Source organism: Myotis lucifugus, unplaced genomic scaffold (genome assembly GCF_000147115.1).
Source record: "Myotis lucifugus unplaced genomic scaffold, Myoluc2.0 scaffold_56, whole genome shotgun sequence".
Lineage (NCBI taxonomy): Eukaryota > Metazoa > Chordata > Mammalia > Chiroptera > Vespertilionidae > Myotis > Myotis lucifugus.
In genome coordinates, this window is record NW_005871104.1 from 2,642,853 (window position 1) to 2,658,477 (window position 15,625).

Consider the following 15,625-nt stretch of genomic DNA (forward strand, 5'->3'; position numbering starts at 1 on the left):
GTTTTCAATAGGATTTTAATATGCTCTTTTTCTTTTCTCTCAGAATGGTTACCATTATGATTTTTTCTGAGTCACTCAAAATTGGGTTACTTTAATGGAGTGGTTCTCAACCTTCTGGCCCTTTAAATACAGTTTCTCATGTTGGGACCCAACCATAAAATTATTTTCGTTGCCACTTCATAACTGTAATGTTGCTACTGTTATGAATCATAATGTAAATATCTGATATGCAGGATGGTCTTAGGCGACCCCCGTGAAAGGGTCATTCGACCGCCAAAGGAGTCGCGATCCACAGGTTGAGAACCGCTGCTTTAATGGTTTGTGTTACTTTGGGCAAATGAGTTAAACTTTTTCAGCCTCAGTTTATACATCTGTAAATGGCTTGGTAAGCATTCAATGAGGTAATTTACATGAGGTGGTTATCCCTATTCTAGGTATGCAGTAGTGCCCAGATTGATTATTAGAGGGAGTTTCTAGTAATTTTGAAGCAAATTTTTGCTAATGGGATGGAAACAAGGGTGATGTTCAAAATGGATTCTTAAAAGAATTTGTAAAAATGCAATGCCTTTCCAGAACTGCACATAACACATAGTTTTTAAAAATACTATACACATATTTCAATAGCACTGCTGATTTAAAAAAAAAAGTGTTTTCATTGATTTGAGAGAAAGAGAGAAATGGAGGGAGGGAGGGAGGGAGGGAGGGAGAGAGAGAGAGAGAGAGAGAGAGAGAGAGAGAGGGAAGAATGTGAGAAAGAAATGTTAATCGGCTGCCTCCTATATATCCCCTACTGGGGATTGAGCCTGAAACCCAGCATGTGCTCTGACCAGGAATCAAACCTGTGACTTTTTGGTCATGAGATGACACTCAGGAACTATACCAGCCAGGGCATAGCACATAGTTTTATTTGAGTGAGTGAGAGAGTGAATTCTCATCTACAACCATAGGCATAACCATCTTGAAGGGTAAGTCTCTCATCACCCTGGGGTTTGAAAGTCTGAAAGTTTTAAGAATAAAAGTGTGCTCAGATGTAACACATTTAATTCCCTAACTCCACGAGTGTTGTTTTTGCAATAGTAGACTAATTATACCGGGAGTCAGAAAACTTATTTTTTGTGAAGGGCCAAATAGCACATATTTTAGGCCTTGCAAACCATACTGTCTCTGTCGCAACTCCTCAATTCTGCCTTTTTAGTGCAAAAGCAGTCAGGCACACACATAAACAAATGGGTGTCACAGTGCTTCAATAAAACTTTATTGTTAGACACTGAAATTTTAATTGTCTGTGATTTCCATGTGTTCCCCGTCATTATTCTTTTGATTCTTTCTCAATAATTTAAACGTTATAAAAATGATTCTTAGCTCTCAGGATTTGGCCCTCTGACATAGTGTGCCAACTCTTGAGCTATACCACCCAGATACAGGACAGATTCCTTAGGAAGGACAGAGGTGAGTCAGTTCCAATAGGGCTCTTCCAGAACATTCACTGATTGATCATTGCCTACCTACTAGATTGTAAGTCCTTTGAAGATAAAATGGTGCTTTTATGCTATAGTTTTACATTTAAACTTTTTTTTTCATGCTATAAAATCAACACATGCTCACATAAAAAAAATTAAAACACTATAAAGTGAAAGTTTCTTGTATTACAAACATTGCCCACCCTCCCATTCTACCCCTACCCTGCCCCAAGTGACCAAGATAAAGAGATTTATTCCTGTAGCAATTTGAGATATATTTGCTCAGATCATTCTTCCTACTAACATAGTAACATTTATCATTATTCGTTACAACATTTTCAAATGTTTTATGAAATTACTTTTTATATTGTTTTAAATTTGCTTTAAAATTCATTCAACAATTTTGTTCAACAATTTTTTTACCACAAAGGCCCCTATGGATCATGTATATATTAGATTGAGCCATAGGAAATGGCTGAAATTTAAATCATTTAAAAAAAAACCCTTTTTATTTTGAAATAATTTTAAACTCACACAAACTTGCAAAAATAGTAGAGAGGTGTGTACATTCCTCTGACTTGCCCCAATGGTACCATCTCATATTACTACAGTACATTGTCAAAACCAAGAAATTGACACAACTAGCTAGTCTACAATCCCTACTTGAATTTCACCCATTTTTATAGGTACTCATTCTTTAAAAAAACAAACAAACCATTTTGACTTTACAGAAACAACGTAGCTATTATATAGAGACTAGATGCCTGGTGCATGGATTGGTGCACATGTGGGGTCCCTCAGCCTGGCCTACGGGGATCGGGCCAAAACCAGCTCTCTGACAGCCCCCGAGGGTCCTGGATTGGGAGAGGGTGGTTCTTGGGTGATGCACCCCGGAATTGGGCGCGACACCTGAGAATTGCAGCTGCCAAGTCATGGCAGCTCGGCAGCCCCTGCGTTGTGTGTCTGCCCCCTGGTGGTCAGTGCACATCATAGCTACCAGTCGGACAGTCAAACGATAGGCCAGTTAGCTGGTCGCTTAGGCTTTTCTATATACAGATAGATGTAGATATACATCCTGTACATCTTTGCATGTAGTACTCTCAGACTAGGGAGGTAGTTTTGCTAACAGGACCACCCAAACCGTCTTTGACTGTGGGTTAATGGGTTCCTAACACCTATCTTCAAAGTTTCGCTTAGGTCACTGTGGTACTGCTTCAGAGAAATGACACCCACCCTTAGGGTTAGCTCGTGACTCAGGCATCTTAGACAGTTTCCAGTGATTAACACATGATACATGGGATATTTTACAGTTAAGATTTTTACATTTGAAAAGATTGCAAAATTGTGCAAAAGTAGTATTAAGAAAAAACATAATTGCCTATAACACTTCCACTTAAAGTCAGATGCATTTAGCCTGTTAGTATTTCTTTTTAGTTTTGAGTTTAATGCTCCTTGGCTTGAGGCCCCTTCTTTCATCTTCAAAGCCAGCAATGTAGCATCTGCAAATCTCTCTCTCTCTCTGACCTCTTCTTCCATCATCATGTATCTAACTTTGACATTTTTGCCTACCTCTTAGAAGGGTCTTGGTGATTATATTGGGCTCAGTAGCTGGTCCAGGATAAGTCTTTCCATCTCAGGATCTGTGGCTTAATCACATTGCAAAGTCTCTTTTGCCATGTAAGGAAGCATATTCACAAATTCTGATGATTAGGTCGTGGACACCTTTAGGTGTCATTATTCTGCCTACCACGGTCTCCCAACGGTTCAAGAGACAAGTGACTCATTCTTCTCTAGACCAGATTAGTAATGTATTCTGATTAGTAAAAACATTTATTGATAATTTGTTTACACACACCTCCATATTCATGTATATGTTTTGAAATATACTCCTTCCAAATAAATGTTGAAAGGATGGAATTTAAATACATGTAAATAGACACTCTCATTTTCCCCATACCCAGTGGATGGCCTTGCACCGTCATGGTAAGCACCAAGCCCTCTTTGGAGACCACTGTTCTGGATCATTCTTTTTCTAGATTCCATGCACATCATTGTACTGGAATTCCTGCTTGCATCCTTGCTGCATACCATGCTTTGTACTTGGTACAACTGTGCTTCAGCTCCTGTATAATGAGGTCCTCAAGAGCATAGGTGTTAATGTCAATCATGCAGGCTCAAGTCCCAGCTCCCCCACCTGCAACCTGTGTGACCTTGATCAAGTTGCTCAACCCTCTGAGACTCAGTGTTTTCATGAGCAGTATGAGATAGTGTCTACCCATAGGGTTGCTCCTGAGGATTATATGCTCATTGGCCTGTTAGTAATAATATGACATTAGATGGCATTCTTTTGAGTTTAATGTTAAGTCCTTCAATAGAGTTTAGTCTTCTTACCTGTGCTTGGCATCTACTTCCTGACTCTTTCTTAGGCTGGTTACCCCCAGTTGAAGGTCCCTCTCATCTTTTGTATGTCAATTCCCTTTCATTCCTATATGAGTTTCCCAGGGCTGCAGTAACAAAGTACCACAAACCAGGTGGCTTAAAACAAAAGGAACTTATTGTCTCATAGTTCTGGAGGCTAGAAGCCTGAAATCCAGGTGTCAGCAGGGCCCTGCTCTTTCTGAAAGCTCAAGAGGCTGATCTTCCCCTGCGTCTCCCAGCTTCTGCTGCCCCCTGGAACTCTTTGGTTTATGGCAGCATCACTCCAACCCCTGCCTCCATCCTCACATGGCCTTCTCTGTGTATCTCTCTGCCTCCTCTTCTCTTCTTATAAGGACACCAGCCATTGGATTCAGGGCCTATCCTAAATCTAGGAAGACTTCATCCAAAGATCCTCAACTAATTACAGCTGCAAAGACCCTATTTCTAAATAAGGTCACAACCTGAGAGATCCTAGAGACATGATCTGGGGCAGGGAGAACAATATTCAAACCACTACAATTCCCCTCTCACAGGATTGTTTTTCTTACAAGTTTTGGGAGGCTCCTGCCTTTTCCTGACGGTGTTTGTGTCAGAGTTCAGGGCCCTGAGAATGTGGGGCCAGGAGAGCACAGACGAAAACCAATGATCTTGTCTAACCCACATCCCTAAGCCTTTCGAGTCACTACTCTTCACAAGGAAGAAAAATCACTGATCTGAGTTTCTTGTTGCTAGTTTGTGTACAACACTGCGGCCCTTGTACTGCTTCCCACTGGGGCTTTTGGCATTTTTTGAAGGAAAAAAGAAAAGAAAAGAAATAGTGCTGTTTGGTTATCATTCCACAGTGTGTGTGTTTGCAAGATGCCTCCCTCATTAGATGACTCCAATTTAAAATACAGATTTGCTCTGACAAAACTGACCCAGGCTGGCTTTTCTCTGTAATGGTTTCAATTTCAGGCTTATCCATCACAAATGATTGTAGTCTAACAGCATTCTGACAGAAAAGGGGTAGGAGTTTTGAATTCTTACCTGCAATTTCCAGCTCCAGGGGATAATAGCAGAGAGTAAAACAACAATAACCGAGTTGTAGAATATAAAACACGCCGACTTCTCCCCCAGAGTTCTGTGCTTCTAGATGTTCGGCAAGTCACTCTCCCTGTCCATAAGCTCCCCTGTAGCAAATTATGAGCCTTATGAAACCGATCACATTTCTCCTTTTGCCTTGCATGCGAGGAAGCTTGGGGGAAAGGACGCTCAGTTTGAGTAATTATTAGCCTAGGCATTTATTCCATTTAGGTCTGTCTTGTGTGGCATTACATTCTGTTCCTATCAGAAGATTGTACTGCACGATGATTTTGCATCTTTTCTGGACATTTTCTCCTGCCCTGCCTTCTATGACACTGCTTTTTTGCCTATTTCTTCTGCCTCCTCCTTCACTTCCTCTGCCCACCTGTTAAAGCACTGGGTTTCCCAGGACACCTCTTCTTCTCTCTCTGGACATGCAGCCCTTGGATTTCTTATGCACTCTGAGGATTTCAATAGCTCCCCAGATACTGATGACTCTCAGATCAGTATCTGCCGCTCAACCTTGATTCAGATTCAAATCCACTTATTGAGCACCAAGTATGGGTCAGGAAGTGTTGGGGTTCCCTTGTTGAGCAGGCAGAGGGGGACCCTGTCCAAATGGAGCTTAATTCTAATAGCTCTCACTGAACTACGATGTTGGCCTTTGTGCCTCTCCCTCTGCCCACCCTCTCCAGCCACCTGTCCATACTCCATCATTCTTACCCTTGGACGTTTAGCTTAAATAACCTTCTCTAATGTACTGTAAGTTTTGTGAGAGTAGGGCCATGTCATACTCATCTCAGCGCTCTTAGTGCCTGGAACAGTTCTTAGTGCTTAGCACTTAGTAGGATTCTCAGTATTTTTTCCTTGTTGAACTCAAAGATCAGTTCTATATAAATGACTCCACATCTCAGCTAAAACTTCACATCCTCAAGGACACCTTTCTCAACCCTCCAAACAGGTCAGCCATCCTCATGGTATGGACCTATGATATCTTATACTAATTCTTCCCAGAATTTTGCATAATTATAACTGTTTTTCAATTGTTCACATTATTTGTTTAAATTTGGTCTTCTGCACTAAGTTGTAAATTCATTGACAAGGTCAATGGTACAGCTACCATAAGTATTTGGCCTATAATAAATAGTCAATAAATATATGTTAACTGATAGAGTGACAAATTTTCTTCTGGATAAAAATCTTCCCATTGTTGGGGCCTACAGAAAACTTACTAGTAGACCTGATAGCCTGCTGGTCTAATGCCTCACTCTACCTATCTATAAAATGGGGATGTTCCTGTGGGGTAATGTTGGGTAGCAGATGAGCTTTAGATAAAACCATAGCAAATGTTCATAAATAAATTGTATCGAAAAAGATGATATTAAAAGATTAAACACATCAACTGAAATTCCAGCTTAGCTTTGAAATGCCTATTTCAAAATGTGATATTTCATTCTACCACAGGGAAAATAGACAGATCCTCTCCTTTTTCCTTCCCAGCCCCTGAGACAACAAGTCTTGTGGAAAATGAAGTTGAACCAGAACAGGTAAGCATTTTTGTGAAATATTTGAAGTATGTGACTTAGATTTTTAAAATCTACATCAAGGGTTTGCAGGAATGGATTAGGGAGAGAAACTACACCAAAGCTGCAAAATGCATCACGAATATTCTGAAATAGCTAAGGAATTTGTAGACTTGTACTCTCAGCAGAAATAACATAAATATTATGACTTCTATATGCACAGATGCTTTGAAAAGCCAAAAATAAAAAATAAAAATACATGGGAAATCATTGTGTGTTCCTTCCAATTGGCCCGGGATTAGTGACACCCTGTCGAATTGTCACCTGCCACCATTTTTCCCAAATGAAAAAATATAAGTGAGGAAAGTGGCAATGCTTTACATTCACAAATCTCAGTATGTGGCTCAACAGAAGACAGAGAGATTCTCATATCTGCTTAGATTCTCATTTCTCCATACCATCAGACCCCTTGCAACCTCTGGGAATCTCCACTGTACAGCTCAGGAGAGAAGGATAGTCAAAATGGCCAGTAATGTCTCATGAACATCATTTTCATCTCATGGGTTCCCTGGCTACACTTTGAAAACCACTGCGGTAGGAAATGTGACATTGGGCTCCATTTTCCTCTTTGATCTTGTTGCCTCTAGAAGTTTGAGTTAGCCATGAGAAGGACTGTGCAGGGCTAGGGAGAGCTCGAAGGACTCAGGCAGTGCCCAGCCTAGTGATTTGACAGTGAACACAGCACACAGCACCATTATTTTTTTTTTACCTTCAGACCCCTAAGCCCCACAGCCTGTATCTGGTCAATGTTTTGGGTTTCCAGAAAGTAAAGAAAAAATTTTAAAATGTTTTTATTAATTTCAGAGAGAGGAAGGGAAAGGGAGAGATAGAAATATATATTGGCTGCCTCCTGGATGTCCCCTACTGGGGATCAAACCCACAACCACATCCCAGACATGTTCCTTGACCATGTATCAAACTGGTGACCTCCTGATGCATGGGTCAATGTCCAACCACTGAGCATACCAGCCGGGCTAAAAAATAGTTTTCTTTTATTTGCAAGGTTGGCTTTGTTTTGATCATGAGACACATGGGGCAAAAGGTGGTGAGATGCAGTGAAGCTCCGACCATTGGAGGGTGTGGTTGGGACGGGAAACTCATGTGAGTGCAAACCTTCAGAAACAAGTGGCCCCATCATCTTCCCTGTGTCCCACCAGTTGAACGAGGTGGACAGCTCCTTCCTTGCGAAGATCATTGCTCCCTCCCTGGGATTTGTGCTGGTTGCATTGATTGTAGCACTTCTACTTCGAGGTAAGGATGGATGAAGCCCTTTAGAGCTATGGAGACTCCAGGGAGACCTGGGAGCAGATTGATGCTGCTTCCTGCTCCTTTTCTCCATTTCCCAGAGCTCCTTTCTGACATTGTCTCCATCCTGGTCAAGGAGGTGACAGGTAAAGCCATTCTCCCAAGGATGCTAAAGCTTTGTGTATCATCTTCCTGATAGAGTTCTGTTTTGGGGGAAAAAAGAGAGCACCTTCACTTATTGGACACTTACTCTGTGTCAGTCCTGACTAGACTCTTTTTCTCTCTTTTTCTTTGTTTTGTTTTTGTTTTTGTTAATCCTCACCCGAGGATATTTTTCCATTGATTTTTAGGGAGAGCGGAAGAGAGAGGGAAAGACAGAGAGAAACATCGATGTGAGAGCAACACATCAATCGGTTGCCTCCCTGCACAAGCCCAACCAGGGCCCGGGCCTGGGAGGAGTCTGCAGCCCTAGACTCTTGACGTGCCTAACGCATCCCGCGCTCATGAGTGCCTTAAGTGGAAACTGCTCTTATTATCAGTGTCTTGGGTGGAGGAAGCCCTGGCCTAGCCTCCCCCTCTGGCTAGGATTGTCCCAGGAAGAAAGCCACGAATGATCCCTGGTCTTTTTATTTGTTCATTTTAAGCAAGCTTTCTTAACCTGGGGTCCACAGATAGAACTTAGGGGCAAGTGAGTCCCTTGAAATCATGTACAAAAGTGCTTGGACATTCTTATTTGCATTTTTCAAGGGGCAGCATCCATAGCTGTTATTTAAATTCTCCAGCTGGTCCATGACCTTGCCCCCACCTCCCACTTCAAAAAGAAGTTTTAAGACACTACAGAAAGGAGTCATGAAACAGGGTTTATAGTTTTCATCCAAAGGATAGGCATGTGGCCCCTTGTCCTGCTATAAAATGGGGGTGGGGGGGGGAGGAATTGTTCTCTAGTCATTAACAGGAACTGTTTCAAGTTAGCAAGTGAGGAGATAAGACTAGTATTCATCTCAGCCTGTTTGAGCAACACAAGGGAAACGTGTGTATTTTGAAACCTGCCCCTTAGTGAACACTGGCAAAGGAAATTTACAAAGGCATGTGGCAGTTTTGGATATCCTGGGTAAGTCTCATAAGGAAGAGTTGTAGATTTTGTGTGTGTAAGTAAACGCCTTTTTAAAATCCAAATGAGTACTTGATTGCGGGTGGGCAAATGACTCAGGTATGAAGCAGCTTTAACACCATTGTCCACAACTTTGTAGTTGATGGGCACTGCCTAGGGGCCTAAGGAAGCAGTCATTTGACCCTGGAAAAGAATTGGCTTTCCAGTCCTCAAATTGTCACCTTTAGACTACATCTGCTTTTCCTAAGATAGTAGTGGGCTTCCCCCAGCATTTCAAAGGTCCTAGCACAGCACTCTGCTTATACTGTGGCCTTGTCTTTCCAGGGAAAGTCATGAAAACCAATTGCTTCCAGAAACACACAAGGTAATTCATCTTGCATGACTGATCATTGTAATGATAGAACAAGGTGTTACAAATGATTAGATCCTACTCAGTGGTTTAATGACTTGTGCTTGTGTTCTGATTAAATACAGAGTTGGAGAGATGTGACATTAGAGGTGAAAAGGAGGTGGGAATTTAGCTCACATTTACCTCTGCCTTGGTTAACACTGTTACATTGTTCAACATGCAACTGCAAAGGCAGGTTGCATTAATAGAAGTATGCCATGCAAAAGAAAGAAGGTGATATATCACTCTACTCTGTGCTAGAAGTTCTTTGTTCAACTCTGGCAACTCACTTTAAAAAAAGGACATTGTTAAACTGGAGTTCATGGAGAGGAGAGTGGCAGTATGAAAAATGAAAAAAACACATCGAATATCATTCCTGGGATATGGCTTCTTCTGCCCAATTACACCATGGGACCCAGGGGAGCAAGTTTTTTTTTGTGTGTGTGTGTTTAATAGTTTGAAGAATCTCTAAAAAGGTATTTTGGATATTTATCCTGTTTTATAACTTTCTGGAAAAGGACTTAAAAGATTTGGTGTTAACTGTGATGAAAACCTTGTCTTCACTTAATAATTGCCTTAATACCACAATATCTGTTAACAAATAAATACTAAGAAGTAGGGAAACTGAGGCTCAGCAAGGTGACTTTCTAAGGTCACAGTTGTAGATTTTGTGTGTGTAAGTAAATGCCGTTAGGTTGTGATTTATATTTTCTAATATAGAAACTTCTAACTTCCCTATTAAAATAGGTCGACAAAAACCCTTTATCCCATAGGGCAGTGATGGCGAACCTATGACACGCAGTGTCAGAGGTGACACGCGAACTCATTTTTTTGGTTGATTTTTCTTTGTTAAATGGCATTTAAATATATAAAATAAATATCAAAAATATAAGTCTTTGTTTTACTATGGTTGCAAATATCAAAACATTTCTATATGTGACACGGCACCAGAGTTAAGTTAGGGTTTTTCAAAATGCTGACACGCCGAGCTCAAAACGTTCGCCATCACTGCCATAGGGCCTCAGTTTGGCCATCTGTGACATGAAAGAGTTGGACTGGATGGGCTCTGAGCCCTTTTAACTCTGAGAGCCTTGGTTAGTTGTGTGTAATTTATCCATTTATTCCTGGTCGTGGTGGTTCGCATTAACAGCCTCTTTCCTCTCTGTAGGCTACACAACGTTGGAGAAAGCAAAAACGTCCTGGATGACCCACAGCATGGAAGAGAAGACGAAGACGGCCTTTTCACACTATAACGTGCCACTTTTTTTTAGAATGGAGGACAGGGGCAGGATGTGGGAATTGTCACAATAAGTCTTAGAATGTTTGTTTGTTTGTTTGTTTGCTTTTAAAGCCCCATCTATTCCGTTGGTGTCATTGAGCCAGTCTTGCTTTAGTTTCACAAGTGGAAGGTCCTTGAGAGACCACACCTTCTCTGCCCAGCGCTTTAGCTCCTTCCCAGCATCACTGCCAAGTGATCTTGCACGCTATACTTGAACATTTTCAGTGATGATGAGCTCACTGCCACACCCAGGGGAGCCCATGCAATCGCAGGGCAGTTCTGAGACTTAGAAATATGTAAAGCGAAGTCTCTCTCCAGACAGCATCCGCCTGTCAGTCCTCATGGAACTCATGGTGCTCACACAGAACATGTCTAATCTCTCCTTTACCTGGTAGTGCTCCAGGTACACCAGACCCTATTCCCTGGAAATGACCTTGTTTCTGGGACATGATTTCTGGCCCCTCCCCTTCCCGTAGTTGCCTTCGCTGTGGGTGCATTTGTATCTCTCCTTCTGTGCCCAACCGTCAGAGTTGCGTGCCCCACTCCAGGGATGGTGTGAGCAGCCCTGAGTCTATGCTTCATCAGTAATGCAGGAACTGACGTCATCTCCAAAACTCCTTGGTTTTCTATTATTTTCTGTTTACATTTGAGTGTCGTTAGGGGTGACCATGGTGTCACATCTTAATTCTTGCTTGAATTTAACTTGGGGAACAATCAAGAGTCCATCAGAGCAAAATGCAGTGAGTGACGTGGCCATTCAACGAGGGCCAACGCGTGATCTGACTGTAAGGCTACCCAGATTAAACAGTTTGTGGAAATGTGCTGCTCAGTAGGAACAGATTTATTTTAAAACTTCCATTACTGCGGCATGAAGGACCCAGGGAGAGAGATGAAAGCAAACGGCTGTTGAATGAATGAATGAATGAATGAATGAATGAAAAGAATGTGTATCTGAATGAGGGAGGCCTCTGGTGGGGCAGAAATATGGGAAGTCACCAGACCTGGAAGGAATTTCCCTGACATACTTCCTGCTATGTTTAGGGCAATCGCAGCAATAATGCAATAAGCACACAGTCTTCCAAGGAAGCCACCTTTCCAGTGTCTACTCTTTTGACATTACTTTTAAGAGAGGAAAAAAAAATCAGTCCTTTTTCAGTGGTACAGCCTGTAGATTCCTCGCACGGGTCCAGCAGCCTCCGTGGGCCAGGCATATCGTTCTTGCTTTCAGAGCTGAGAAAACAGAAGCAGAGATAGATGAAGGCACTTGCCTGAGGTCACCTAAGTCCAGCCCCCAGGGACAGAACTGAGCCTTGGCAGGCAGGAAGGACCCCACACGGAGGGCTCGGGCTCGAAGGAAAGACTTAATGCCTGCAGAGGGCGGCATTGACCTGCTTGGTCCCAAATTGATGTTCCTTTACTCAGATCCTGGGCAGCCTGAGCGTTTTGACGGTTCTCCAATTCCCTACCCCTTTATAGTTCAATCTTCCCTGGCCAGCAAATTATTTACTCAGAATCTTATTTGCATTTGCAGAGGAAGCAGCAAGTGGAGAACCTGGCAGGAGCCTTAATGAAGCCAGGTGGGACACATTGAAACAGGAACGTGTTGAACTAACTCACCGAGAGCTGAGGCCAGCTGTCAGCGGGCTTAATGAAAGGTTAACAGGAACATGGCAATGAGTGGCTAGGGAGGCTCTCTGTCTCTCTACAGAAAACAAAAAGTTGAGAAGTGGGCTCCCCAGGTGGAGGCAAGAGCAGAAGGAGGAAGCCACTGAATCTGAAATAGAGTTTCATTTAGACTTGTGAACAAGTTATAGTCGAAAGAAAGAAAGAAAGAAGAAAGAAAGAAAGAAAGAAAGAAAGAAAGAAAGAAAGAAAGAAAGAACGAGCACTGTGGGTTCTCAGCTCTCTGAGATTCAAAGGACCAGGAGGGGGCCTGTTCTGGAATGAGATGAATGCTAATGCTGTTAGGAAGGCGCTTGGGGAGACTGGAGCCGGCTGCTCACACAACAAGGTGGTTTCACTTTCTGTGCTGAAAAGGTGGTGTTTTGCCATCCTGGGCTTTATCCGTGTTGCATATGGAGTGGGGGGACCGGGGAGCAGGAAAGACATCTTTCATTTTGTTTAGCTGGTGAAACTGAGGGCCAAACAGGGGGAATGAGTTACCCTCAGTGACAAGGAAACAGTGCCAGAGCAGAGGGCTTGTCCAGGTACCCTAGGGCAGCCGTGGGCAAACTACAGCCTGCGGGCTGGATCCGGCCCGTTTGAAATGAATAAAACTAAAAAAAAAAAAAAAAAAAAAAAAAAGACCGTACCCTTTTATGTAATAATGTTTACTTTGAATTTATATTAGTTCACACAAACACTCCATCCATGCTTTTGTTCCGGCCCTCCGGTCCAGTTTAAGAACCCATTGTGGCCCTCGAGTCAAAAAGTTTGCCCACCCCTGCTAGGGTCTAGGCTTAGCTCTGCAGCCGGGTGATAGGCTTGTTCTTGGATTTTCCTACGTCCACCTGGCTATGCCCGATTATTTGCCCTTCCAAGGTCCTATCCAGTAGGTTCCTGTTGGTACATGCAACTCAGCATTTCTTTTTCTTGAACCATCTTTGCCAGCACATACTTGACCCCATGGTGGACTGCCACTCCCAGAAAGAGGAATTAGAATGAGGAAGTTCAAAGCTTGGCTCTTCTGTTGCTTTTTAAAAAACACCACCCTAATTAGGGTGACCACTTGTCCTAGTTTGAAACCTCAAAGTTCCTCTTACATGCTGGGAACTCCCTCAGTCCTGGGCCAGCTGGGATGATTGGTCAATGTAAGTCCACGACTAAACCAGATCAAAAGCAGCAACCTTCAGGTTCTTTGATTCACAGCCCCTGCTCTGAACTCTATCGCAATGATCATTGTGTATATGTGCGTGGCTTTGAGTTGGACTCAAGTAGAGTTTAATTCATACAGATCCACCATTAGAATAGATTGCTACATCTAGATTCTAGATCTTGGCTATTCAAAATGTGGGCTCAGACCATCAGTATTATCATCAAGGAGGAACTTGTTAGAAAATCACATCAGTCCCTACCCTAGACCCTCAGAATCTGCATTTCAACAAGGTCTCTCTGTGATTCACATGCACATTACAGATTGGGAAGTAAAGCACTGATTTTCAAACTTGGCTGCACATTGGAGTCATGTGGGCAACTTGAAAACTACTCATACTTAATTCCCCTCTGAGGTCCTGATTTATTTGGCATGGGGGAGACCTGGGTATCAGGCATTTCTTTTCTTTTTTTAAAATATATTTTATTGATTTTTTACAGAGAGGAAGGGAGAGGGATAGAGAGTTAGAAACATCAATGAGAGAGAAACACTGATTACAGACTGGGAAGTAAAGCACTGATTTTCAAACGTGGCTGCACATTGGAGTCATGTGGGCAACTTGAAAACTACTCATGCTTAATTCCCCTCTGAGGTCCTGATTTAGTTGGCATGGGGGAGACCTGGGTATCAGGCATTTTTTTTTATAGCACCTCAGGAAGTTCTAATATGCTGCAATGTTTGTAAACCACTTCTTAAGGGAGGGTAGTTTTGTGCCAGAAAGTAATGTTACTATTAATCAGGATAACTCTTGGCCTAAGATACAAGTTTATGTGTGGGTCTAGTACCCCTGCATGATTTTGCTCAAAGAAATGATCAATAAAATTGCTCAAGAAGATCTGAGGACACTAGATAATGACCTAAATGTCCCCATTCCTATGGATGAGGCCCATTAAAGCAATTAAGACCAAGATATAATGCAGGCATACCTTGTTTTATTGCCCTTCACTTTATTGCACCTCACTGATGTGTTTTTTACAAGTTGAAGGCAAGACCCTCCACCAGCAAAAAGATTGGGACTCGATTTATTGCAACACTCACTTTATAGCAGTGGTCAGGAACCGAACCAGCAATATCTCCAAGGTATGCCTGCATTTGGTCTGTAGAAAGTGATAATGAGAAAATAGAACAGATAAACAGATAAGGAACGTCTGGGGGTCAAGGTGGCACTGTTCGTCTGTTCAGAAACTTCAAAGGGGTAATGAGATGACATTGAGATTTTAAGAGAAGCACAGAGGGTTTCCATGTTAAAGTAGAAATATGATAAGTGATATTTAAAGTGGAAATATGAAAATGATAAAGTGGACAGCTTTTTTTGCAGAACAAGGAACTTGGTAATAAGGCAAGTACCTGTTCTCTTGTACCCAAATATAATGAAAGACCCTCCTCTGGGCACAATCATTCATTGTCTCAGTAAGATTGTATTCAGCTGCAAGTTAAAAGAATGCTAAAAAGTAGGGGTTAATTAGAGAATTATTTCTCATAATTAGACACCTGGACTTAGGCAGTTTCACAGTTGGCCAACAGCTTCACTAAGGTAGATATGACAGTCTCTGACTTTCTTGGGCCTTCCTCATGGTTGCAAGATGGCTGCCACAGCTCTACTATGCCCTCTGCACAAGCATCCCACATAGGAAGGAAGTGGGCTTAGGTCAGCAGTATTTTCCCCTTTTATGACTCTAACACCATATCAAAATGGAAGATCATTCATGGAAGTTACTAGAAGAGTTACCATTATATTTCATTGGCCATAGATTTCACTGGGTCACATGCCCACCCTTGGGCAAAGGGAAGTGAGATTTCTAGGACTAATTTCTAGGACCGATTGTTACTCAACACCCAGGCTGTGTACATTGCAATTAAGCCAAAATTTAGCATCCGTCAGCCTGGGAGGAACTGGGAGTGGATGTTGGGTAGACAACATTGATTTCTGCCACATTCACTCGTCCCACAAAAGCTTATTGTCTGCCACATTCCTGAGAGCCCTGCTGGGTGCTGAGGTGTAGCCACAAACAAGACAGATCCAGTCCCGGTTCCCAGGCAGCTCACAGACTACAAAGCCATTTCCCTCTTTATTATGCCTTTCATGATTCCAAATATTTGTACCTGAGAAGCAAAAAGAATGAAGGGATGAAAAGGATCAATGTTTAGAAATTCTGCACACACACCTCCTTGAAGCTGGGAAACCATCCCTTTGATGCGCGTCGGGA

The 15,625-nt window shown here is 42.3% G+C and overlaps 1 protein-coding gene across 1 annotated transcript in view; it reads left to right on the forward strand.

Annotated features, from left to right (window-relative positions):
- The window catches only part of TIMD4 (T cell immunoglobulin and mucin domain containing 4), a 34,618-nt gene extending 23,784 nt beyond the window's left edge, over window positions 1–10,834 (forward strand). Inside the window, exons 4-7 of the mRNA XM_023754144.1 lie at window positions 6,405–6,487; window positions 7,681–7,774; window positions 9,204–9,243; window positions 10,436–10,834. Of these exons, the coding sequence (XP_023609912.1) occupies window positions 6,405–6,487; window positions 7,681–7,774; window positions 9,204–9,243; window positions 10,436–10,520 (302 nt within the window). The 3' untranslated portion in view covers window positions 10,521–10,834. The remainder of the gene's footprint in view (window positions 1–6,404; window positions 6,488–7,680; window positions 7,775–9,203; window positions 9,244–10,435) is intronic.
- Window positions 10,835–15,625: the final 4,791 nt, after the last annotated feature.